General features: G+C 40.0%; 1 protein-coding gene across 19 annotated transcripts in view; it reads left to right on the forward strand.

The window, feature by feature from the left end:
- Nucleotides 1–24,633, forward strand: part of SDCCAG8 (SHH signaling and ciliogenesis regulator SDCCAG8) — a 257,776-nt gene that overhangs the window by 184,057 nt on the left and 49,086 nt on the right. The window contains exon 17 of one of the 19 annotated variants that reach the window (XM_063613494.1): nt 4,473–18,307. The exons of the other annotated variants lie outside the window; for them this stretch is intronic. Within the exon in view, the coding sequence (XP_063469564.1) occupies nt 4,473–4,482 (10 nt within the window). The 3' untranslated portion in view covers nt 4,483–18,307. Of the gene's footprint in view, nt 1–4,472; nt 18,308–24,633 lie in introns of those variants that run through there. 19 annotated transcript variants of the gene reach the window in all.

Below are 24,633 nucleotides of genomic sequence, written 5' to 3' on the forward strand. Positions count from 1 at the left end.
TCCATCCCCACACCATTTCCCAGCCATCCATGCCTTCTCTGTTTCAAAAACCGTTCTTGATATAATCGAAGGAAATGAAAATATTTATAGACTCCTTGTATTTTTTTTAAATATAAAGTAAACATATTAGCCTGGGGAGGGGGGAGGTATTTTTACACTGATTACTTGCTTTACTGAATGAAGACAGGCAGTCAGATGATGGCACTGCTTGTCAGTTATCAAAATACCAAAATATGGATATATTTGCAAAGTAATAATTATTCATTCACTATTAACATGTTTACTTAAGCCCAGGCACTTCTGTAGGCCAGGGGTCTGCAAACATTTTCTGTAAAGGGCCAGAGAGTAAATATTTCGGACTTTGCAGGCCACACGTGGTCTCTGGGGCATAGTCTTCCTTGTTTTTTGTTTTTTACAACCCTTTGAAACGGTAAAGACCATTCTTAGAGGACCAACAAAACGAGCCAGAGGACTTGGCCATTGGGCCAGCCTTTGCCCCAGTCCTGTGCACCTGGGGCATCTTTCCATTTATTTTCTTACATTTGTGTATTGCTTTAGAGTTCCTAGAATGCTCTCACACATATTACTTTATGTACCTTGAAGCAACCTTGAAAGTAGCTGTATTTGTCATCTCCATTTCCAGATGGAGACCTAAGCCTAAGAAAGACAAACGTGCTGAAGGAAGGTCAGGTGGCAAATTAATGATTCATTCATTCAACATTGATTGATTGATTTGATTGATTGCTGCTATGTGTCACATTTTCTACTGCATGCTGGAATAAAATAGCAAAATAGATACAGTTCCCACTCTAATGGAGCTTACATCCTTATAGGGAAGATGGATATTAGCAAAAGAATTTCATAACTGTCTAATTAATTATAGTTGACCCTTAAACAACACAGATTTGAACTGTCTGGGCCCACTTATGCACCGATTCTTTTCAATAAATTTATTGGAAAATTTTTGGAGATTTGCAACAATTTGAAAAAAACCTGCAGACAAACCATGTAGCCTAGAAATAATGAAAAGAAGTTTTAAATTTAGGTATGTCATGAATACATAAAATATCTGTAGATACTGGTCTTTATCATTTACTACCATAAAATATATGCAAATCTATTATAAAAAGTTAAAATTTATCAAAACTTACACAAACACAGATCATACATGGTACCATTTGCAATTGAGAGAAATGTAAAATGTGAAGATGCAGTATTAAATCATAACTGCATGAAATTAACTGTAGTACACACTGTACTACTGTGATAATTTTGTGACCACCTCCTGTTGCTATTGCGAGGAGCTCAAGTATTTTAAGTATCCACTGAAAACGCTGTGTGTACTAAATCGTCTGCATGTGAACGGTTTCTCTCTCCAGTAAATTGCTTATTGCAATAACAAGTGATCTACTGCAGTTCTTATGTGTTTTTCATCATGTTTAGTGCAATGCCATAAACCTTGAATAACACTGTAGGACCCATACAAAGTGCCACTAGTGATGTTGGAAGTACTTTCAAGAAGCAGAGAAAAGTCGTGACATTACAAGCAAAAGTTGCGTTGCTGGATGTGTAGCTTAGATTGAAGTTGGCAGCTGCAGCTGCCTGTCATTTCAGATGATTCATCTTGTAAACAGACAGTATAAACCTATGGCATCAATATATAACAGTACAGTACTGTAAAGGTATTTTCTCTTATGATTTTCTTAATATTTTCTCTAGCTTTATTGTAAGAATATAGTGTATAATACATATACAAATAGGTGTTAATCAACCATGTATGTTATCAGTAAGGCTTCTGGTCAACAGTAGGCTGTTGGCAGTTGAATTTGAGAGGAGTCAAAAGTTCTGCATGGATTTTTGACTGTACAGGGGGTTGACGCTCCTAGCCCCCATGTTGCTCAAGGGCCAACTGTACAATAATGACCAGTTCTATGAAGGAGAAATATATTTTGTGGTTCAAGTACATTTAATAAGGGAACTTGTTTTTTAAAAAATTATTTTTAAGAGAACATCTCACTCTGTCACCCAGGCTGAAGTGTAACCTTGAACTCCTGGGCTCAAGTGATCCTCCCTCTCTCAAGTAGGTAGGGCTACAGGTACATACCACCATGCCCTGCTAATTTTTTTTTTTTTTTTTTTTTTTTTTTTGAGACGGAATCTCACTCTGTTGCCCAGGCTGGAGCGCAGTGGCGCGATCTCGGCTCACTGCAATCTCCGCCTCCTGGGTTCAAATGATTTTCCTGCCTCAGCCTCTCAAGTAGCTGGGACTACAGGTGCACACCACAACGCCCAGCTAATTTTTGTACTTTGAGTAGAGACGGGGTTTCACCATGTTGGCCAGGATGGTCTCGATCTCCTGACCTTGTGATCCACCCGCTTCGGCCTCCCAAAGTGCTGGGATTACAGGCATGAGCCACCACGCCTGGCTCTTTTTTTTTTTTTTTTTTTGAGACAGAGTCTTACTCTGTTGCCCAGGCTGGAGTGCAGTGGCGCGATCTCGGCTCACTGCAACCTCCGCCTCCTGGGTTCGAACAATTCTCCTGCCTCAGCCTCCAGAGTAGCTGGGATTACAGGCACCTGCCCCCACACCCAACTAGTTTTTGTATTTTTTAGTAGAGACAGGGTTTCGCCATGTTGGCGAGGCTGGTCTCGAACTCCTGACCTCAGGTGATCCACCTACCTCAGCCTCCTCTGGGATTACAGGCATGAGCCACCATGCCTGGCCTAATTTTTAAAAGTTTTTGTAGATACTAGGTCTTGCTATGTTGTCCAGTCTGGTCTTGAATTCCTCACCTCAAACCATCTTCCCCGCCTCAGCCTTCCAAATCTCTGGGATTACAGGTGTGAGCCACTGTTCCCAGCAGGGCACTTAACATTGATTAAGAAAAGCTTCAATGAGAACATGACATTTGAATCGGTAAGCAGTGGGATTAGATGATTAGTCTTTTAGATAAGGAATTGGCGAACTATCTGGCCCTCTCCTAAAAAATTTTACTGACTCTTGTTCTAGAGAAAGAAAATCTATAAAATGGAAGTTCTTGAGATAGGAAAGCATAGTACTCGAAGAAGAGCAAGAACTGTGTGTCCAACATAAAGGGAAAAAGAAAGTGTGGCATACAATGAGGTTGGAGAGGTAGGCAAGCGCTGGACCTAAAGGCAGGGTCTTTATGTTTTTATTTTTACAGTATTTTATTTTTTTTGAGACAGAGTCTCACTCTGACGCCCAGGCTGGAGTGCAGTGGCGCAATCTCGGCTCACTGCAAGCTCCGCCTCCCAGGTTCACGCCATTCTCCTGCCTCAGCCTCCCGAGTAGCTGGGACTACAGGTGCCAGCCACCACGCCTGGCTAATGTTTTGTATTTTTAGTAGAGACGGGGTTTCACCGTGTTGGCCAGCATGGTCTGGATCTCCTGACCTCGTGATCCGCCAGCCTCAGCCTCCTAAAGTGCTGGGATTACAGGCGTGAGCCACTGCACCCGGCTGGTCTTTATGTTTTTATCATGGACCTTTTATTTTATCTTGTTACTAATGGGAAGAAATCAAAAGATTTTTTAAAAAACAGAGGAGATGTGATCAGATTTGCATTTTAAAAATTGTATTCTAACTCCACAGTAGATAACAGATTGGAGCAGAGCCATCATGTTTACTCAAGACCAGTTATGGGCTGGGCGTGGTGGCTCATGCCTGTAATCCCAGCCCTTTGAGAGGCCAAGAGTTCGAGACCAGCCTGGCCAACATGGTGAAACCCCGTCTCTACTAAAAATACAAAAATTAGCTGTGCGTGGTGGCGAGCACCTGTAACCACAGCTACTCGGGAGGGTGAGGCAGGAGAATCACTTGAACCCAGGAGGCGGAGGTTGCAGTGAGCCAAGATGGCGCCACTGCACTCCAGCCTGGGTGATAGAGTGAGACTTTGTCTAACAAAATCAAACAAACAAAAAAACAATTAGGGAGCTTTTGGAGGACTTAGTCAAGCAATGATGATGCTTGGACTGGAGTGGTAATATTGGTGACAGACATAAACATTGGTGAAACGTATAGGAAGTAGAACCAGTAGGAGTTACTTGATTGGCAGTGCTGGGTGGAGAAGAGGAGCGTGTCAAGGATGACACCCATATTTCTGACCTGAGCAATGGGTGCCTAGTGCTGCTACTTACTGAGAACTAGGGAACACTCTAAAGAAGCTGATTTGGGGTTGAGATGGCCTGGGTTTGGAATGAGATCAAGCGTTACGTTTTGGCCATGAATTTAATGTTCAAATGCATTGTTCAAATGAATAGGTTGAATAGCAGTGGATGTAAGGGTCAGCTCAGGATAGAGGTCTGGACTGGAGACAGAAATTTCCTCTGGCCTATAGAGGATATTTGTAACCTTGGGAGTAAATGAAGTCACCTAGAGCAAAAAAAAAAAAAAAAATAGAGTAAGAAGAAAGGAGGGCTTACTGACTCCTAAAGAACACTAACATTTTTAAAGGAAACGTTGAGGTTGGCAAAGGAACTGAAAGAAAGCACCTTGAGAAATCAGTGGAAACTGAAGCGCACATGCTGATGCGTGCCGGAGGACGGAGATGCCTCAGGAAAGAGGAAGTGCTCCACCAGAGAAGCCTGGTGATTACAGAAGACTGAAAACGGTGCGGTCATCACTGGTTACCTGAACCAAAGCAAGTTTAGTAGAAGAGTGAGTGCAGAAACAAGAAGAGAGTGGACTGAAAAGTTAGCAAACGTAAACCACTTGTTCAGGAAATTTGGCTACAAGGGAAAGTGAGAAGTAAGAGAGACACCGGTGGTGGGAATGTATTGGGAGGGGCATTTTGGAGCAAGGAATATTTTGTTTTAAGTTGGAGTAGATGTGAGTACCTTAAATTTTGATTGTAAAGATCATTCAGGTTGTAAAAATGAAGAAAGTTAAATTTTCAACTGGTGGTTTGGAACCCCTGGTGTCCACAAAGGCAGTCCAGGGAATTCATGTTAAAGATGGCAGTGCCATTTTTTTTTCCTGTTTTTATTTTAAAGTAAGTATCAATTCACATATTTCTCCCTAGAAAATAAGAGCTGTGTGAAAATCCCCCAGTGTATAGAGTGGACAAGCCCCAGAGCCAGCGGAGCACTGCTGAGCACCTGTGTCCTCTCATCTGGGCGTTCACTGTCACCAACTCCCAGTAATCCCGGGTGTTTCGTCAATTACACAGTTTTACGGGAGTTTTTTCCCCCTTTTGTACAGTAATATATTGTTTAAATTATATCCATAAAAACCATTGTCTAAAGACATACAGCTTCTGATCAAAGTGTAACAATCTAGTAATGAGTTTAGAATAGGTAATTCTTCTATAAACTAGATTCAGGATGATCTTTACCAAATCCATAAGTTCTATGTTTGTCATAGAAATTTGATTCTTCAAAAGCCAGTGTTAAAAATACAAAATATAATATTGATTTGTATCTAATTTGACATGTTAATTTGGGGAATTAACACTATTTACTATTTTCAGAAAAGTGCTTGAAAACAGAAGCCTGAAATCTTAATCTTTATCTCATAATTTAAAAACAAAAAGAGTCCTTTGCAGGAACATGAATGGAGCTGGAAGCTATTATTCTTCAAACTAGTTCAGGAACAAAAAACCAGATACCGTATGTTCTCATTGTAAGTGGGAGCTAAATGATGAGAACACATGGATACTTAGAGGGGAACAGAAGACACAGGGGCCTGCCGGAGGGGAGGAGGTGGAAGAAGGGAGAGGATCAGGACAAATAACTAATGGGTACTCAGCTTAATATTAGGGTGACAGTTATAATCTCTTCACAATCTCCCATGACACAAGTTTACCTATATAACATACCTGGACATATACCCCTGAACTTAAAAGTTTAAAAAAATGGGAAAATTAAAAGAAAGAGAGAAAGCTGTAATAGTAGCAGTTGAATTTTATATTCAAAAAACAAACATTTCAAAACAAATCATGAAATTGTTTTTATTTGCTATTGATTTTATAACATGGGTTTAATTTCAAATCTATGTTTTTTAGAGTATCTTTTGGTGTGAAGACACGTTATTAGCCAATGGTGCCTTTTTCTTTCATAATTAATTCACTGTGGATTTAATTTATATAAATGAAATAGTGGCATTATTTATTGCACGGGAAAATTAAAATTTTATGTTACAAAGTTCAAACTTATGCTTATTTTAAATGAAATGCTTTTACTTAAAAAGTTCCTCTTTATTATATATAATAATTAGATGATTTAATAAATTCCATGTGTTTCTGTGAAGGGGGTTTGAGAGTCAAAAGAAATTTGGAGATGCTGAGGTAGACAAAGTGCGGCGTATAAGGTTCCTGAGAAGAGAGGTGGGTGGGGATACCAAGCACTGAGCAGAAAATGATAGTGAACTGGGCAAAGAGTCACCTCCTCCGTTGCCATCGCAGCAGCTGCAGCAGAAGAGGTTATATGAGCTGATAAATGCAGGCTTATGGATACGGTGCTGGAAAGGTAACCTGAGGCCAGACTTAGTTTATTCTGTGTTTATTGGGCATCTGTTTTGTACCAGTCACTGTGCTAGGTCTGGAGACACAAAGATGTAAAAGATATACTCTGCCTCGGAGAATTGCGTGAACTCAGAGGGCGGAGGTTGCAGCGAGCCGAGATCGCGCCACTGCACTCCAGCCTGGGCAACAGAGTGCGACTCTGTCTCAAAAAAAAAAAAAAAAAAAAGATATACTCGACCTCACTCTCGTGACTGCAGACTTCCTCTCTGTTTGGGCTGGCCTAAGTATTGTAATCCTGCAGTGCAGAGTAGCCATGGCAGCACCTGCCATCTCCTGGGAGGTCACTCCTGGCTGCTCCCATGCCTCCAGAAACCCAGATGCAAGAAGAAAGTCTCTCCTGAGGAAGCAGCCTCCCTTGGCAGGCTAGACTGGAGCTGGCTGCCCTTAAAGTGTTTATTTGTTTAAGTCTCCTGTTCTCTCTGTTTTATATAAACCTAAAGGTCTGTTATTGAGATTTGGGGTGGATGGTCAAAAACTTCCACTGCCCCTGGGGAAATGTCTTGAGTTGTTCATCCTTTGCTTAGAAAAGTGATCAAGGTGTAGACCCAAGCTCCCTGGGTAGTGATGACCAGAAGACTCACCCTGAGTTATAGGTGTGTTTGTCAATTCTTATGGACAGTTTCAAAATCTATTAAGTAAAAAATTTAAAAGTACTGAAATTTGGTTTTTGTAAGCCAAAACAACTTACTGAGAATGCTAATGCGGTATTCTACTGGCCGCCTCCACACCCGGCAGAGCTTGTGCGATGTAACATAAGCGCTGCTAGTTTGACTTTTGATGATTTGGGGGAAGGATTCTAATTATTACTAGGTTATCAGCATTGTTCTGAGGTCATCTTTGCTTTCAAATGCTGCTCTTCTTGCTTTTAATTATAAATTGCTGTTAATTTAGCTTCATCACAATAATTTAGTTTGTTTGGGATTGTTTTGTTAACCCCCTATGGTGCAGTATTGCGTACTTGCATCAGCGGTATAATGGTTTCCCAATAACTACGTTTTAAGTCCCGTATGACTTGTAATTCAGAAATGAATCACCCATCATCTCTTTTGCTAAAGCAGATATATGATCCCCACCTCCTGCCACCACCTCAGCAATTTGCTGTAGAGAGGCACTCCTTTGATTTGCTGCTTGCAAATCTTTGTTTTTAAATAACTGATAACATGCTATTAAGAGCAAATTAACAAAATTAGATTTATATGTCATTATTTTATAACAAAATTATCTTATGAAGAAATGGTAAGAGATGTATATGTTGCTAGAAAAGAATCTTATTCCATCTTGTTTGTTTTGAAATGTTTCTGTTATCCCTAGAGTTTGTTTCACTGGACCATTGACATGTTGGGATTAGGGAGGCTGTCTCTTCTGAGGGGTCTAACAACAGACAATCAAATACTAGCAATCACATAGAAAAGTTGATCCTTTTTCACATTATTCAAAAATTATAAGCCAATTGGGGTTCAAACAGTCCCTTTATAATAAGCCAGTTGTATGCATTGAGAACTCCCTGAGAGGACTGGAAGACACATTTGTTTATATTGTAGTGGGAAGGCCAGATCAGACTGCTGCCCTCCCAATAAGCTGGGAGCTTTGCCGCTCTAGAGTGGGAGTTAGAATTTTGATCTGGGAATGGATAATGAGTTATTTAAAGCAGGCTGTGCAGCTACCTTAGCTGGGACAAGACAGCTGCCATAACTGATTACCGGGGAGAACATTAAATGGGAAAAGGAGGCAACAAAACAAAGTTGGGACAATGCCAAAGAAATGATAAGTTACACTTTTGCCTAGGATAGGCCCACTACCCGGGAAAAAGAAAAAGACACCCTTTGATTTATTCATCAAATATTTACTGAGTGCTTATACACTGCTGATGTGCTTGGAATACATCAAAGGACACGTAGACAGCCTTGTCCTTATGGAACTTACATGCTTTGAGCTACCTTCAAGATCTAGTCCTTTGTTTTTAAGACCAAAAGCCAAAAGTAGAGAGATAGTATGCATCGTACTTAACAGCATCCTTCCTAAAACCAAGTTCCCCGGGCTTTCCTCAGTTTACTTCTTTGTAGCTGCTTTGTAGCTCCATGAGCTAATTCCTTAATCTTAAACTTCATCTTCCTCACTTTCTTGATCTCCAAAATGCTACCTTGTAGGGTTCTGAAAATTGCCTAAAATAATCCACAAAAAGGTCTTTAGAATAGTTCCTGGCACAATGTTAGTGCTTAACAAATGTTTCACATTGCTGTTCATTCATATCCTTCATTCAGCATATTTATTAGGCCCTTAATACATGCTGAGCTCTGTTCCGGATTCTGGGATTGCAGCAGGAACTTCAGAGACTTAGATTCTAAATGGTTGTTTATTTATATTATAGGTTAAATTGACTCTTGTGAGTTAGTCTGTGAACCAAAATACCATGTTTACATAATGTTATTTCTAAGGCAAAATGCCTTTTGAATTTTCAACAACTGATTTATGGAACGACATTTTGGACCACAACTTGGGATATGCCTATGATGTTCTAAGTGTTTGTGAACATGTGAATGTGTGTGTGTGTGTGTGTGTGTCCTCTATTCAGTGGTGAACATTTTCAGTATGATCCCCAAATAAAATTTCAAGAGGGATACATCTATCTAGTTGCTTTTTTAAAATTGTATTTTCAGCATGGTTAGGAATAAGGAACGCTCTAAAAAAATTTTTTTACGCAAGTTTTAGGTTCACAGCAAAATTGAAAGGAAGGTACAAAGACTTCCCATATACCCCATACATGCATAGCCTCCCCCATTATCAGTATCCCCCACCAGAGTGGTATAATTGTTACAATTGATAAGCCTTCATTGGGACATCATAATCACCCAAAGGCCATAGTTTACGTTAGGGTTCAGCCTTGGTTTTGTACATTCTATGGTTTTGGACAAACACATGATATATATCTACCATTGAACATGCTCTGCATGATATTGTATCATGTTTATCAACTTTTTTTTTTTTTTTTTGAGCAGTGGCAAGGTTTATTGTGAAGAACAAAAGAACAAAGCTTCCACAGCATGGAAGGGGTCCCGAGCGGGTTACCCCAACTTTTTTTCATGGGTCATACCTTTGGTGTTGTAGCTATTGTCCTACCTGTGGTCACCTAGATTTTCTCCTATGTTACTTTCTATAAATTTTATAGTTTTGTGTTTTATAGTTAAATCTGTGGTCCATTTCAAGTTATGTTTTGTGAAGGGTGTAAAGTCTGTGTCTAGATTCATTCTTTTTTTTGCATATGGATCTCTAGTTGTTTTAGCACTATTTATTAAATACTCTATCTTTGCTCTATTGTACTACTTTCGCTGTTTGTCAAAGATCAGTTAACTACATTTATCTGAGAGGAACACTCTTTTTAAATTCCCAGTTGTAACTCCATTAAGTCTTTAGGAACAGAAAAACAAAAGGCTAACAGAGTTTAACTTCTACTCCTGGGAGAGAAAAATGTATATTATTACTAGGAAATAACTAATGCCTGTTTGGAGGCAAAAATTCTGACAAAGCATCTATAACCTGCCAATTTTAATATTTTTATAATGTTTATTATTTTTGCTTTTTTACAATTAACTCTGGATAATACAAAAATATTCAATTAATAATAATTGCTATACACATGTTAGCATTGTACAAAGAACCACAAGAGGCTATGAGTATTAAACATCTATCTTTAGAAAGGTCTTTTGCCAAAAAGACAGAATAGGTAAATTTCTATTCTTATATTAGAGGAGAAAAAAGGTGCATTTCAGTGCTGAAAGTCCCTGAAAAATTTCTTCCATATATCCAATGTAAACCTCTTTCAGTCAATTCACTCTCTAAAGCTAATTTTCTCTCTTTGGTTTATCTTTTTGGTAGATCTAGAACTTCTGATTAGAATTTTCATTATCTTAACTCTTAAGACTTAAAATTTAACTCAGAACTTTTAAGTTAAATCTGATTTTTCATTTCTGTAGTTGTGTTTGTTGCTTTGCCTTAGACTCTATAATTTTAAACATTGAATATTAAATTTGAAAACCTGAACTAGATAGCCTGGCTTTTGCTTTATTTTGCACCTTCTAACTTATTAATATATCCCTATATTTATTAACATGCATTCAGCACTAGGTACAAAAGGAAAAAAGACATGATATTTACCCTTTAGAAGCTCCTAATCCAGTGCGGGAGGTATACGGTAATCATACAGGTGTAATAGACTATGGTAAGAGTAAACGCAGGATGCTCTGTGTGCACATCAGACTGGCATGTCACCCAGGTTTGGAGGTACAGGGCACAATTCTTTTGAGAAATAATATCTATCGTCAAATCCTAAAATGACATGGAAGAATTCTTTTTTTTTTTTTTTTGTATTGAAACGGAGTCTCGCTCTGTTGCCCAGGCTGGAGTGCAGGGGCATGATCTTGGCTCACTGCAAGCCCCACCTCCCGGGTTCATGCCATTCTCCTGCCTCAGCCTCCCGAGTGGCTGGGACTACAGGCGCCCGCCACCAGGCCTGGCTAACTTTTTTTGTATTTTTAGTAGAGACGGGGTTTCACCGTGTTAGCCAGGATGGTGTCGATCTCCTGACTTCGCGATCCGCCCGCCTTGGCCCCCTAAAGTGCTGGGATTACAGGCGTGAGCCACGGCGCCCGGCCAGAAAGCTGTTTTTTCAACATTTACCATCACACCACTGATGGATTTTGCTTTTGCCCTCCCTCAGTGACAGTTCACATTTTAACTAGGATCGGGGCAACAGGTTTCCACCCATTTCTCAGAGGAAGACAGCTTTTGCCTCTCACCTTCCCCTGGAGGCAGTGGGCCTTTTCCTGAGACGGTTTCTTGCCCCTCCCCCAGGAGCTTGAGGTGTTTGCTTCACATGAAAAAATAGTCTAGTCAGTGGGCAGTGGATGTGCTCATGCCCCACCTCGGATTGGGGAAGCTGCTTGCGGGTTTTTTTGCCCCGCCTCCAATCTTTCCTGTGCGCATCCAGGGGGAGGAAGGCTGTGGAAAAGTGTTCAATAATGAGTGCAGGTTTCTCTTGCCCTCTTGTGTTTGGGGCTGTCAGGTATTCCAGGCGGGTACACTAGCCCACACTCTAAGAACCCATTGAAAGGTTGGCTGCTTTCCTTTTATCTGCTTTTACAGTGGCCATTTCCCCTTTCCATGCTATACCAAAGATAAAACGGTTCAATTGTTCTGTCTTCAGAGAGTCATGTCACCTTTTGGGATTTACATCAGCTAGTTACCTTGCAACCTCAGCTCTCTGATAGGTTCAAGAAAAAATATGATTTTGAAGATTATCTGGCTTTTGCTCATTGTTAGAGTGGGAGTGATTGCATGTGTGTGTGTGTGTGTGTATGTGTGTGTACACACATGCGTGCGCGCACCTGCCTACCTCCTAGTAGGAGGTAGACCCCTCAGAAGTTAGAACTGGAAGAGTCTTTCTCTTGAACCATGTAAAAATGTTTAGGATTTCTTCTGAGCACTCTGAGAGGGGCCTTTGAAGGGTTTTAAACAAGGGAAAGACATTTCTGTGATGTTAGCGTTTTCAGTACCATGAGGCTTTTCTCATACTTGGTGAGCCAGAGTGGCTCCTGATAACTTTCTGCTGATCATGGCCTATCTTTAACTTTGTAGTTTGTTTCTGATCTCTGAGTTTATTGACATTTTCACCAGTGATTTTGCTTGCGTTATCCAACTACTTCCATTCCTATGACATTCCTCTGGTTTGTATCTTTCCATATCTGTTTTAAGATATGTTAACTAACCAAGTGAGTGACTTCAATGAAGATTCTGCCAATTCCTTCATTCCTACTGTCTTAGAACCTGTGCAAGGATTAAATATGAGTGTTTATTTTGGCTGCAGTCCCTGGGCAGTGAGAGTGAGGGAATGGAAGGTGAGGCATGGAAGAATGGAAAGCAACGTGTGATAATGTGTTACAATACTGGTGACTGCTTCTTTTATTTTTATTTTATTTTTTATTTTTTGAGACAGGGTCTCACTCTGTCACCGAGGCTGGGGTGCAGTTGTGCAGTCATGGTTCACTGCAGCCTCAGCCTCCTGGGTTTAAGTGATCCTCCCACCTCAGCCTCCCCGGTAGCTGGGACCTCAGGTGCATGCCACTGCACCCAGTTTACCATTTTAAATTTAATCATCTGGCCGAGCACAGTGGCTCATGCCTGTAATCTCAGCACTTTGGGAGGCCAAGGCAGGTGGATCACCTGAGGTCAGGAGTTCAAGACCAGCCTGGCCAACATGGTGAAACCCTGTCTCTACTAAAAATACAAAAAATTAGCCAGGTGGGATGGTGGGCGCCTGTAATCCCAGCTACTCCAGAGGCTGAGGCGGGAGAAACGCTTGAAGCCAGGAGGCAGAGGTTGCAGTGAGCCAAGATCACGCCACTGCACCCCAGCCTGGGCAACAAGAGTGAGACTCCATCACACACACACACATACACACACACACACACACACACACACACATCATTGGAGCTGTTCTGTAGAGACAGTAGTATTGCCTTCTGTTTCTAGAGGGGGAAATTGAGGCTCTGAGAAGTTATGTAACTTACTCAACATCACATAGCTAATATGTGGCATTGTTAGTCTAGGAATGCAGGGCTGTCTGATGTCAGAGCCCATGCTTTTAACTACTGTGCTGCAGTGCCTACGTGAGTTTCCCCAGCAAGCCAGCATCTCAGAGGGGCTTGGACTACAAGCCCCCAGACTCCCAGTCTACGAAGCGCTCTGGCAGACTTTCCCATCCCAACTTGGTAGTGACAGTGTTTGTTACATCTAAGAGTCAAATTCTCTCTCTACTAGGGGCCTTTCAGGCTAATGTGTCTTAGAAAGCTTCCCAGGTTATAGCAAGACTAAATGAGCTTTTAAAAAGACTTTTTAATTGCTAATGGAGCATATGGTGCATAATGGTTAATAATATGCAGTTTCCAGAGCTTTCTGCCTGGGTTCTAATGCCAGTCCCACCACTGAACCTGCTGTTGACCTTGAGCAAGTTATTTCACACCTCAGTGAGTCAGTGTCTTCATTATAGGAGAGAAAAACAGAAAAGGTCCCACCTCATAGGGTTATGAGACTTAAATGAGCTTAGAGCTTGCCTGGCGTGTACAAAACAATGTATGTTTTTGTTAAATAAAATAAGTTCTTCGGTTTTATTCTGCAATTCACACTTAATAGTATATCATTATTAAATTTAAAAAAAAACAAAGGAAAAGAAAAACATTAAATAGCAGGTCTTCCTTTAAAACTAAATAAGCTCTGCTGCTAGACAGGACCCCGCTTTTGTCTCAGGAAACACTAAATTTCAGGCTGCCTTTGAGAGGTTTTGTTCCAAGGCAGACCCTTTTCACCTGACTTGGGAAGGGCAGTTCAATTTGCCTGTCAGAGAGCCTATGGGTCAGTTCCAGGAAGAGTCCCAGGAATTCTGGGAAATGGCTGGAAGACATTGACATGGGGTTGGAGCTGTGTGTAAGGCCCTGTAGGCAGCAGTGTTCCAATGGTGCACTTTTGATGTTGCACAAAGGATTGAAATCTAGACTCAATCAAACATAATGAATTAACTGCTTTATGGGATACCATGGCTTTTTGACATTTCTTTGGTAATTTTGAACAAAATAACTTCTGAGGTGATTACATAAGGAAAGCAATGCCTTTAGTGCTTTTGAAAAGTGTTTTCCTTTGTTGAGCTGAATGTGTATATTTAAGGGGGAAAAGCAATTTCGTGCATTGTTTTGGCCATGTGTATCAGGCAGTCTGCTGGTGGTGGGAATTTAGCAGATTAAAGTGAATGTCTGGTTTTGTGATAATACCTTGATGATACATTCTTGGTGATATTTTCTGGGCTTTTGTTTTCTAGAAATTAATTGGTTTACAAATGGCCATTATCCATAAAATAATTTATTTTGTATATGAACATGGGCAGAACCATTTTCTCCCTCTTATCTATGGAAAATATTGAGCTTTAAGGAGCAGGTATTTTAAAGCGTTTTGTATGAATATAGAAAAACGGCATTAAAGTGGCTTTTGAGTCACTCTTTTCCAGCAAATGTAAATTTTAATATTCATATGTTAGGCAAATATGTCATTAAAAGAAAGCAGGCATCCGTCTAGCTGATGTATTGCTGACTCTGCCTGCTAAGTGAAGCTCACACAGTCCTCTGCAAATGTGGGTACAGGGGATGGATGGGTATTAAGATGCCAAACGTGCTGTTCATGCTGAATTGTTTTCTAACCAGCCCATGCTACTTCTTTGCTATTTCTTTATCTTTTTCTTTGTCTGATACTCCCCTCAATTTTACATTACTTTCCTGCTCTCTTTTCATGGTCCTGTTGCTTTGGTTCTTCATTTCTAGAATACCGTCTTCATTTCTAGAAGGAAATCTGTGGTCAGAGTTCATGCTTTTCTACAGTAAAATGGTAAATGGTGTGCCTAGGAGTAGCATTTTATTCAAATTCATACGGCTAGATTTTATTATCTAAAATCTGAGATGTACTAATTAGGGAACAAAGAATTTTAATCAAAAATCTAGTTGTCAGAAAACTCTAGGTTTGTTAAAATATATATATGTAAATATAGGTACAGATATATCATACAGACTTTGAAGTATCTTAACATTGAGATTGTTTTATACAAGTCAGATCAGCACATAGGAAGAGTCACAACTGTCATCGATCATAATTTATGACCCTTTCTAGACTTTCTGAATGTTGTTATAGAAAGAAATGCCTTATATTGAGCTTGATTCTTTAACATCATAGAAATTCATTCAGAAAAGTTTGATGAATAACAGAAGAAATCTTTATTCACTGGCCCAAACCTTAGTTTATACTCTGTGCTGTTATAACATCTATATGTGTGTCTATATTAGTACTGTCAGTTTTCTATGGCAAAAAGAGGCTCTTTAAAGATGGAAACTATTATAATAAAACTTCGTATTTTTACAAAATACCTCAAATTGGTAGCATTCAAAATGAATTCATGTTGGTTAATAATGAGGTGTAAATTTTGCTGTGTAAGTGAATAGATCATCATATTACACCAAGAGGGGATTTTTACATCTATATCAACAGTGTTTCTTGAGATTGAGGAATTGTGAAAAGGATTTTAGTAGAAGGGTGGCAATTTGCAGCAGACGTGTATCTGTACCTCTGGTATCACTGGTTGTAATTGAACAATAAAAATGTTGCAACTGTCTGGGTAGCAAGATGGCTAAGGTCGGCTCTTGCCTGTGATAGTAAGAATGGAGGAGATTTGTTTGACGTCATAGATTCTGGATTATAAGAAGGAGACATGTCAAGCAGTAACTACGTGGCATGTGGCTGTGATGCGTCTACAGCCACCCTCCTGGTGTGGCCTTCCCAAAGACAAGGAAGCGTCCCATTCAAGTGTGTCTCAGCGCTTGCATGACACAATGCCTCTGGATTTTACATCAGTTCTGCCTTCAGGGTAAAGCCCTGATTTTCATAGATAACCTAATCTGTAGGAAAAAAGAACATTAAAAAAAAAGAAAGTATAGCCACAAAAGTTCTTTCCACTCACGTATGGATCTTTCCAGTTTTTTCAGACATAAACCAAATGACAGCCTCACAGTCACAGAATCTTCCAACACTGAAAGTTAAAGCTGATTTCTTCTTCATGGAGAAAAGCTTACAAACCTTTTCAGACTACTTTAGTGTCAATTCTTGGAACCACATCTTCTTCCTGATTTAAATGTTTGGCTGTGTACCTCCAGCTAGAGCTATTAGAGTTTTTGCTGATTTGCTTGGCATATCTCCAGCAAAATAGTCCATTAAAATTCAAATCCTTTCCCAATAATTGAGACAATCAATTTACATTAAACAAGGCACAAATATAATTTTATGTACAATTTAAATTCTATAGAAAATAATCAGTATGCAATAAAGAGGGACACTTATTTTCATGCAAAGAGATGTTTTTATAGTCTGCATTAAACAAATCTTTCATATTTTCAAAATAGTTCCCTCATTATCTTTGTGTAGAGGAGCTCTATTGTGTTTTATTTTGATGTAGGAACAAGTGTGTGTCCGTGGCTGCATGTTTGATAAGCAGTGTAACTTTCTCTCAGTGACATGTAAAGGGAAAGGTTTGAGATAGAATAAGGAAGGTATTTGCTTGCTATTTAACTTGGAATAATTCTTACAAAAAGGGCAAAGAGGATGCATGGAGAATTTATTGCCTTTGTGCCAGTATTAGTGAAATGGGCATTTGTTTGTTCATCTTCACCTTTTTATGATAGACCAGGTGGTTGTTGCTCTGCCAGAGGTTGTGTGTTAGATCCTAGGCAAATCACTCAATGGGACTTGGGAAGGTTGCATAGGATGGGGGCCATGTGCACACACATAATTGGGTGCCTTAGTGCTGAAGAATTCCTGGGAAAGTTTTAAACCCCCAGCAAGTAACCTCGCAAGGCAGCTAGACTCCACCAGTGAGGCTGAATCCTCCACAGTTCTCATTTGTAAGCTCTTAATGAGACTGGTATTGTCGGTCAGGAAATCTAGAACACTGGAGAAATATTATTAGGAAGAATATAGTAAAAATAATGACAAGATCGAAAACAAATCCTGTCAGAGCCCAAGAATAAATTTGGCTTCCGCTTGCTGTGTCTGTCTGTTTCCATAACGGTCCAGAATAGAAACCGGATGTTTAAAATCTCTCTCCTTTTCACATGCTCTCCTCCCCTCCTGTCTTCCTTCCTCTTCAGTATTAGTAGACTTACTATTTTTATTATTTTTTATTTATATTCCTAGTTTTCAATATTTGCCATTTGTGTGGATAACACATTAATTTTTAATGAAATATTTTCAGACTCTTGGAACTCTTGGAATAGCTGAATCATAAAAGAAAACTTGAAATTGATATAGACTCCAAGGCAGCACACAAACTGAAAATTACACTTGTTTTTATTCTTCCCACTGACAAATGACAAATGGTTATTTGAAAGGATCATGTGTACTTAGATTTAAACTTCTTATGTTTCTATATGAGCCTAGTTTGTATAATTTCTGTGGCACAGAAGGTAATTCAGACACCATTTTAATTAATAATTAAAATGAAAGAAACAGCAAAACAATATGTTAGGTAGTGAGCTCCAATAATTTTCTTTTTATCTAGAAATACTTATTTTTGACAAGCCACATTGCTAGTAAAGGAATTCAAGTGTGATTTAGATTATGTCGTAGGCTTAACTTTATTTTAGTTCTGTTGCAGCACTAAAGTTTTTTTTTTTGTTTTTGAGACAGAGTCTCGCTCTGTTGCCCAGGCTGGAGTGCAGTGGCACAATCTCTGCTCACTGCAACCTTCACCTCCTGGGTTCAAGCGAGTCTTCTACCTCAGCCCCTTGAGTAGCTGGGACTACAGGCACATGCTGCCACGCCCAGCTGATTTTTTATATTTCAGTAGAGATGGGGTTTCACCATGTTGCCCAGGCTGGTCTCAGGCTGGTCTCAAACTCCAGAGCTCAGGCAGTCCGCCTGTCTCAGCCTCCCAAAATGCTAGGATTACAGGCGTGAGCCACCGTGCCTGGCCAGATCTAAAGATTTGAAAGAAAGTGGCGTTTGTTTCTTTGGGTAATTTATTTCCACCAATCAATAATTGTTGTTAGTGAAATTAAAGTTAATACTGGATATTATTTAATTTTATACTGCATGGTATTCTCAGAAATGCAACTTTGTAATCCACTTTGGAACTGTAAATTAATAAGAATAGTTTCTTCTAAAAATTTGTTTGTTGTTATAGATAGCATGGACATTTAAGATATAACATCTTTTAGATCTTATTCTCAAATTATAAGGATATCAATTTCTATTTTATGTTGGTAACTTAAATCTTATTTTAATCATTTATATATGTGGTTACTTTTGTCTTTTCTTTTTTTAAATTAAAATTCCTAAAAAACTCTACTTATCTCAAGTAAATTTACTTATTCTCACATTAATAACAAACATATTTTTCCAAATATTATTTTCTAATGTATTTCTAAAGACTAATAAGTTTTTAAGGAGCTCTGCCTGTCTTATATGACCCAAGTTATGTAGAATGGCATTTTATAGAATCAGAAGAGGCCTGAAAGATTATCTAGTCCAACTTCACCTCTCGTCATCTACTCTCACCCTCCATTCCCATCCCCATCCCCAGCACCACATTTTATAGATAAGAAAACGGAAGCCCAAAGAATCCAGGTAATGACTCGAATCTGTTTTCTGGCATCAGGCCTAGTGTTTTCTACTGTACCCACTCAATAACTTATATGCTTCCAGAAATAGGGAGGTGGACTAGTACTAATGATGAAAAGAAAAATATACAATGGACATAAATAATCAGATGTTTACCAGAAGCTATTTTGTCCAGTGACCTTGAGACCAGAAGTTGGATGGTTAATTGGAAGGTCAAAAAGTACATGACAGGTGATGGATATGTGGGGCTGAGACATATTTTTGTGTATAAGGATCACCTGATTTGGCATGCCATGTCATTTGCCCTGGATAAGCAACACCCAAAATACATCTTTTATTGCACCCAATTTTGATTTCTCCAAACCGAGTGAGGACATAAAGACACTTGGGAAACAGCCTTCATGCAGAATTTGCTATTTTAATGGCCCTTGCCCACCAAATCTTTTACATTTATTTCAGGCACACCTAATTGGACAAACTTTTTGTGTGGGGGTGTGGAAATTCGGCTTTGTTGAATGCTTCTAAATCATTCCACTGCGTTTTCATAGAATCAGCAACTCTTTTTTTAACAATCATACTTCTGAATTCAGCAAACATGGAATTACGTTTATGTAAGCAGCACACACAGGCTTGGGAAGAAACATGGCTGACTTTAGGAAGTAGAGCACAACTGGTGGGAGCACAAGCGCCCATTTGTGCTGGAGAACAGCAGTCATTGGCCATAGTACTGACTGTGCCATGGACATCATTCATGTATTTGACAGAGGGAAAAGGAAAGGGTTAGTTGCTGGGTGATCAGGGTAAGTGGTGCTCCATTTAGACAGCTTCTACTGTACTTTGGAAGGAACTACCTGCATCAGACAAGTAAAGATGTGTAACATAATAACTAGTTAAGAAGAATCTGCATTGCATTCTCCATGTCTTTCCTCCTTCTTTTTTAAGACAGGGTCTCACTCTCTTGCCCAGGCTAGAGTGCAGTGGCACTATCACTGCTTACTGTGGCCTCAAAGTCCTGGGCTCAATTGATCCTTCCACCTCAGCCTCCCGAGTAGCTGGGACTACAGGCATGCACCACCACGCCGGCTAATTTTTGTATTTTTTATGGAGACATGGTCTCACTTTGTTGCCCAGGCTGGTCTCGAACTCCTGGGCTCAAGCCATCTGCCCACCTTGGCCTCCCATTGGGATCATAGGCATGAGCCACTGCACCTGACCAATTTTTTTCTTTGTGTCAGAGAAAGGCCAACTTGGAGGCAGAAGAAAGGGAACTTTATCTGTTCCCTTTCTGCTTTTTCTGTTCCTGGCTTAAGAACATCAGCCTCACCCCACCCAGAAGCTGGGCCAGTAGAGCTTTTATATATTGAGCAAACCATCCATAGCTACTTGGCAATAAAAGCAATGGCCACTGTTCAGCCTGGAGAATATGCCTCATGCACAGGTTTTCAGGTGGCCTGCTGCCCAGTTGGGGCTGCTTAGGGCCGCAGCCATGCCTTCTCGGTTGGGGAGCTGATCTACTCCTTGCATAAAAGTCATGGAAGGACTACTTTCATGGAAGACTGTATGGCTGAAAATACAAATAGCTTCAAATGGGTTTAGGAAACTCTTGGATTAAGAACCCATGCTTGGCCGGGCATGGTGTCTCACGCCTGTAATCCCAGCACTTTGGGAGGCTGAGGCGGGCAGATCACCTGAGTTCAGGAGTTCGAGACCAGCCTGGACAACATGGCAAAACCCTGTCTCTACTAAAAATACAAAAATTAGCCAGGCACAGTGGCACGTGTCTGTAATCCCAGCTACTCCGGAGGCTGACAGGAGAGTCACTTGAATTCAGGAGGCAGAGGTTGCAGTGAGCTGAGATCAAGCCACGGCACTCTAGCCTGGGTGACAGAACAAGACTTCGTCTCAAAAAAAAAAAAAAAAAAAAAAAAAACAAAATCATGCCTCATTCTTAAAAGGCATTATGAGTGCATAAGTCTCATTGCTAAATGAGGAATGAACAAATCCATAGGTAATGAACAACTATTCTGTCTCTAAATTGGGTGAATATAATCCTTCCACTTTTCCTTTTATTTTGGGGGAGGAAGAGGATCTGAGCATCCATTTTATCTTTCTTCCTTAATTAGGTCTTAGTATCTATCAAGATGGTGATTATTGTGTGTGTGTGCGTGCACGTGCACACACACACACACTATCTTACATAACTGCCTGTTTACTCCTTTGCTACACTGTGACCCAAAGGGGTGGGGCAGCACTTTTGCAAATGTGTTTTATAGACAATCCGTCCTTCACAGATAGTCTTTGAGAAAAGAATTGCATGATATCTTAGTTTTGGGACATACTGCATAAACTATCTACTTTTTAGAGAGTCAAAATGTACATTAGGATATTAAAAGCATTGATAAGTCTTCAGAATTATTAACCATTTTTTAAATTTAAGTTATAGTTAAAATAATATACATAAAAATATTTGTAAACATTTAAAACTTTACAAAGAAGGGTAAGAGCTACAAACTGTGAAGAGCTACAAACTTCCCTGTGGGGTGGTTGTTGAAGACGTGTCACCAAACTCAGCATGTAAACGGCTCCGTGTGGCATTTCTTAGAGGAGCTAAATAGTTTCTGCGTGGCCTTGTGATCATCTTTCACCCTTCCTGTCCCAACCGTGGCTTTTATTTGGGCTTTATTTCCCTTATACCATAGCGTGCAGGAGGAGTCCCAAGTCCTTGCTTCCGAACTCATGGGTTGGGAGAGCTGCTCATGGCTGTAGCTGCTGCAGGCGCCCGCATTGCTGGACAATGGGAGGTGTCACCCACAGGTGAAGCTAGAGGTGTGCTTCATCCAGGCTTCTGGGACCTTGTCAAGGCATAGATTTAGACAGAAACAGGTCCTCCAGGGCTTGGTTGTGTCCATTACTAAATCTGGCTGTAGCAAACAAGGAGAGTAAACATCTTTTCTTTATAGTTCATGGGCTCTGAAAAGGGATTTTCTGTTGTTCTGTTCTTCCTTCTTCTCAGGAATCTAGAATCACGTGTGAATAGAAGTAGAGAGGTGGTTGGTGTTTGTTCATGTATTTATTTTATTTATAGTTCTTTCACTATACATACATACATTCTTCAGATATGTATTGTATTCTAACAATGGTAACAGGGGCCTGTGGTAGGCTTCGGGGTTGAAAAGATATGTAAGACTTAACCCTTGTCTCTGAGAATTCACAGTCTGGGTGCTCTTGCCTGGAAGACCTTTTCCTCCCCTGCCTAGAGACCTCTTATTTCCCAAGACCCAGGTCAGCCGTCATCTCCAGTACAGCCTTCCCTAACGCCACTCTCTGTGTTACTCAGTACTTCGTTCAGACAGCAGTTTGCTCAACCGTACAGGACGTTATAATTATCCTTTGACTGTCCGACTTGTTTAGACTGTGAACTCCTTAAGGACAGAAACCATACTCTGGTCATCTTTGTATCTCTTGCCTGTAGTTCAGATCCTGGCCCTTAGAAGGCATTTACTAAATGAATTTGTAGTCCTTTTTGTCTTCTTTTTTAAAATCATCATATTTTTATCATCCCTTTTATCTCCGAAAATTGTAGAAGAGTAAAAATGAGACAAAAGCAGAACTTGATGTGTATATGCAACATTTAAAAAATATTCTATAACCTCTCATGTATATCTTCACGTTTGGAAGACCTACTCAATGTATGTGTGTCTAATTACTATTATTAAGTAATAAAAATCTATAGTTTTATTGTATAATGATGCACATCCAGTGGACACTCAATAAGCATTAATCACCCTATTAAATATGCTTTGATCTCATTATAACTGGAATGGCTCCCTTGCTCTAGTTAAGCTATTTAACAACTCATTGTGTTATTAGTTGATCCTTATTTTTCAAGGTTTGTAGGTCATGCTTAATGGAGCGACTTGCTAAGGTTGTTAGCAGTTACATAAATGACTCTGACTTTACCAATTTTATGATAGCCATTTGGAATGAATTATATATTTTCCAAGCTTTTGGTTTCCCCAGTGGCTGATACATTAAAGAGTAATTGGTAAGTTGCAAAATTTGTGACAGTTTTGTTTTTAAAAAATCAGCTAAATTTGGCTTTTTACATATTGCTAGTGATTTCTGTATCATAGATGAAGGAGATAGCATAGACTTGAGGCTGGGAAACACGCTTCTTCTTTCACATAGCCAGGCAGAACAGCCCTTGGAAGACGATCCTTGGAAACACATTATCATTTCTTGTTCAAACCAAATATACTTAACTTCTGTATCTCTTCCACTTTAAAATCATTATTTTTGTGACCGATGTCTGGAAGTGCCCCAGTTTTTCCACATGGCCCTTAACACATAGTGTTAGTGTGCATTGCATAGTTCTTATTTTGAATTATGCCTCTGTGTTCACTAGCAGGGTTACCCCCTGTTGGGCCCGACTGGATCATGGAGTCCTGGACTCCTTTCGGCTTTTTGCCTAGAGTAGGGAGGCCTCCGTGACTGCAAATGTGGCAATTCGGGCAGTCCCTTGGCCCTTTCCCCTTAGGTGCACAGAATCTTGGGATTCTGTCTTCTCCACTTCAACAAATGGCTCCAAGGGAGAGCTTGAAAACGTGTTTGGATCTGATTGCCACATTTCTCACCAGAACTGTTCTTTCAGGGTGGGATTTTTGAGGTTGGGTGGGGGCAGGGTTAAAAACATGAGCTTTGTCTAGAGGCCACCATTCCCTGATTCTAGGCAGTTAGTCAGACCTTGTTCCTGTGGTAAACGTCTCTGTTTTCTAGCACTGAGAGCACTGTATTCATGGCATTCGACGTCCTCTTCTCACTAGATTGTGAGGTCTTCAGTGTGAACCATGTGTTATCCATCTCTGAAGTCCCAGTATATGAAACTGTATTGAATTAATGAATGATTCTCTAGGAACTGACATTGTTTTCATTTAAAAGTTGCTAGGTAATGGTTAGGGTTAATATAGGCTGATTCCATGTGTGTCCTCAGTTCTTCCCACCAGGCCATTAGAGTTTGAACTCCTCTGGCTTCATTAGCTATTTTACAACTCCTTTAAGCTACTGTGTAGTTTGGTTCATTTGAAACAGAAAACCAGTGAAAAATACAAAAGTGATTGAATACCTATTACATGACAGGAATTCTCCAGACCTTGGAGATATGGAAGATAAATCAGTCACTGACTTCCTGGGATTCTCGTCTGGTGGGAAAGCAGGTGTTCTAGCGTTGCTAGCGCCTGTTTTAGTAGAGATATGCGTGGGCAGCGTAGGGTATATATAACCTGTTGATTTTTGTTTGTTTGTTTTGTTATATAACCTGGTTTTGTTTGTTTGTTTGTTTTGAGACAGAGTCTTGCTCTGTTGCCCAGGCTGGGAGTACAGTGGTGCGATCTTGGCTCACTGCAACCTCCGCCTCTCGGGTTCAAGCAATTCTCCTGCCTCAGCCTCCTGAGTAGCTGGGATTATAGGTGTGTGCCACCATACCTGGCTAATATTTGTATTTTTAGTAAAGACAGGTTTCACCATGTTGGCCAGGCTGGTCTCGAACTCCTGACCTCAGGTGATCCTTCCGCCTTGGCCTCCCAAAATGCTGGGATTACAGGCATTAGGATTGATATAGCATTTAATTCTAAAATGCTGCTAAAATCACTTGTTGAAAAAGAAGTGTTTATTGATATGACAAAATGTTCAAAATATATCCCCTAAGGGGAAATAGGATAAAAGTAGTATACATTATTTCATCTTTTGCATACACAGAAGGTATATAGTTATAGATCTATAGATGGATATGTACCCCAAATGTCACATCTTCTTCATACTCTAGCTTGTGTATCTCACACATGTAGACTCAAATTTTGCCCCATGTCCGTTTGTACATAGAGCTCAGCATCTCCT

The sequence above is a fragment of the Symphalangus syndactylus genome, chromosome 19 (genome assembly GCF_028878055.3).
Source record: "Symphalangus syndactylus isolate Jambi chromosome 19, NHGRI_mSymSyn1-v2.1_pri, whole genome shotgun sequence".
Classification (NCBI taxonomy): Eukaryota; Metazoa; Chordata; class Mammalia; order Primates; family Hylobatidae; genus Symphalangus; species Symphalangus syndactylus.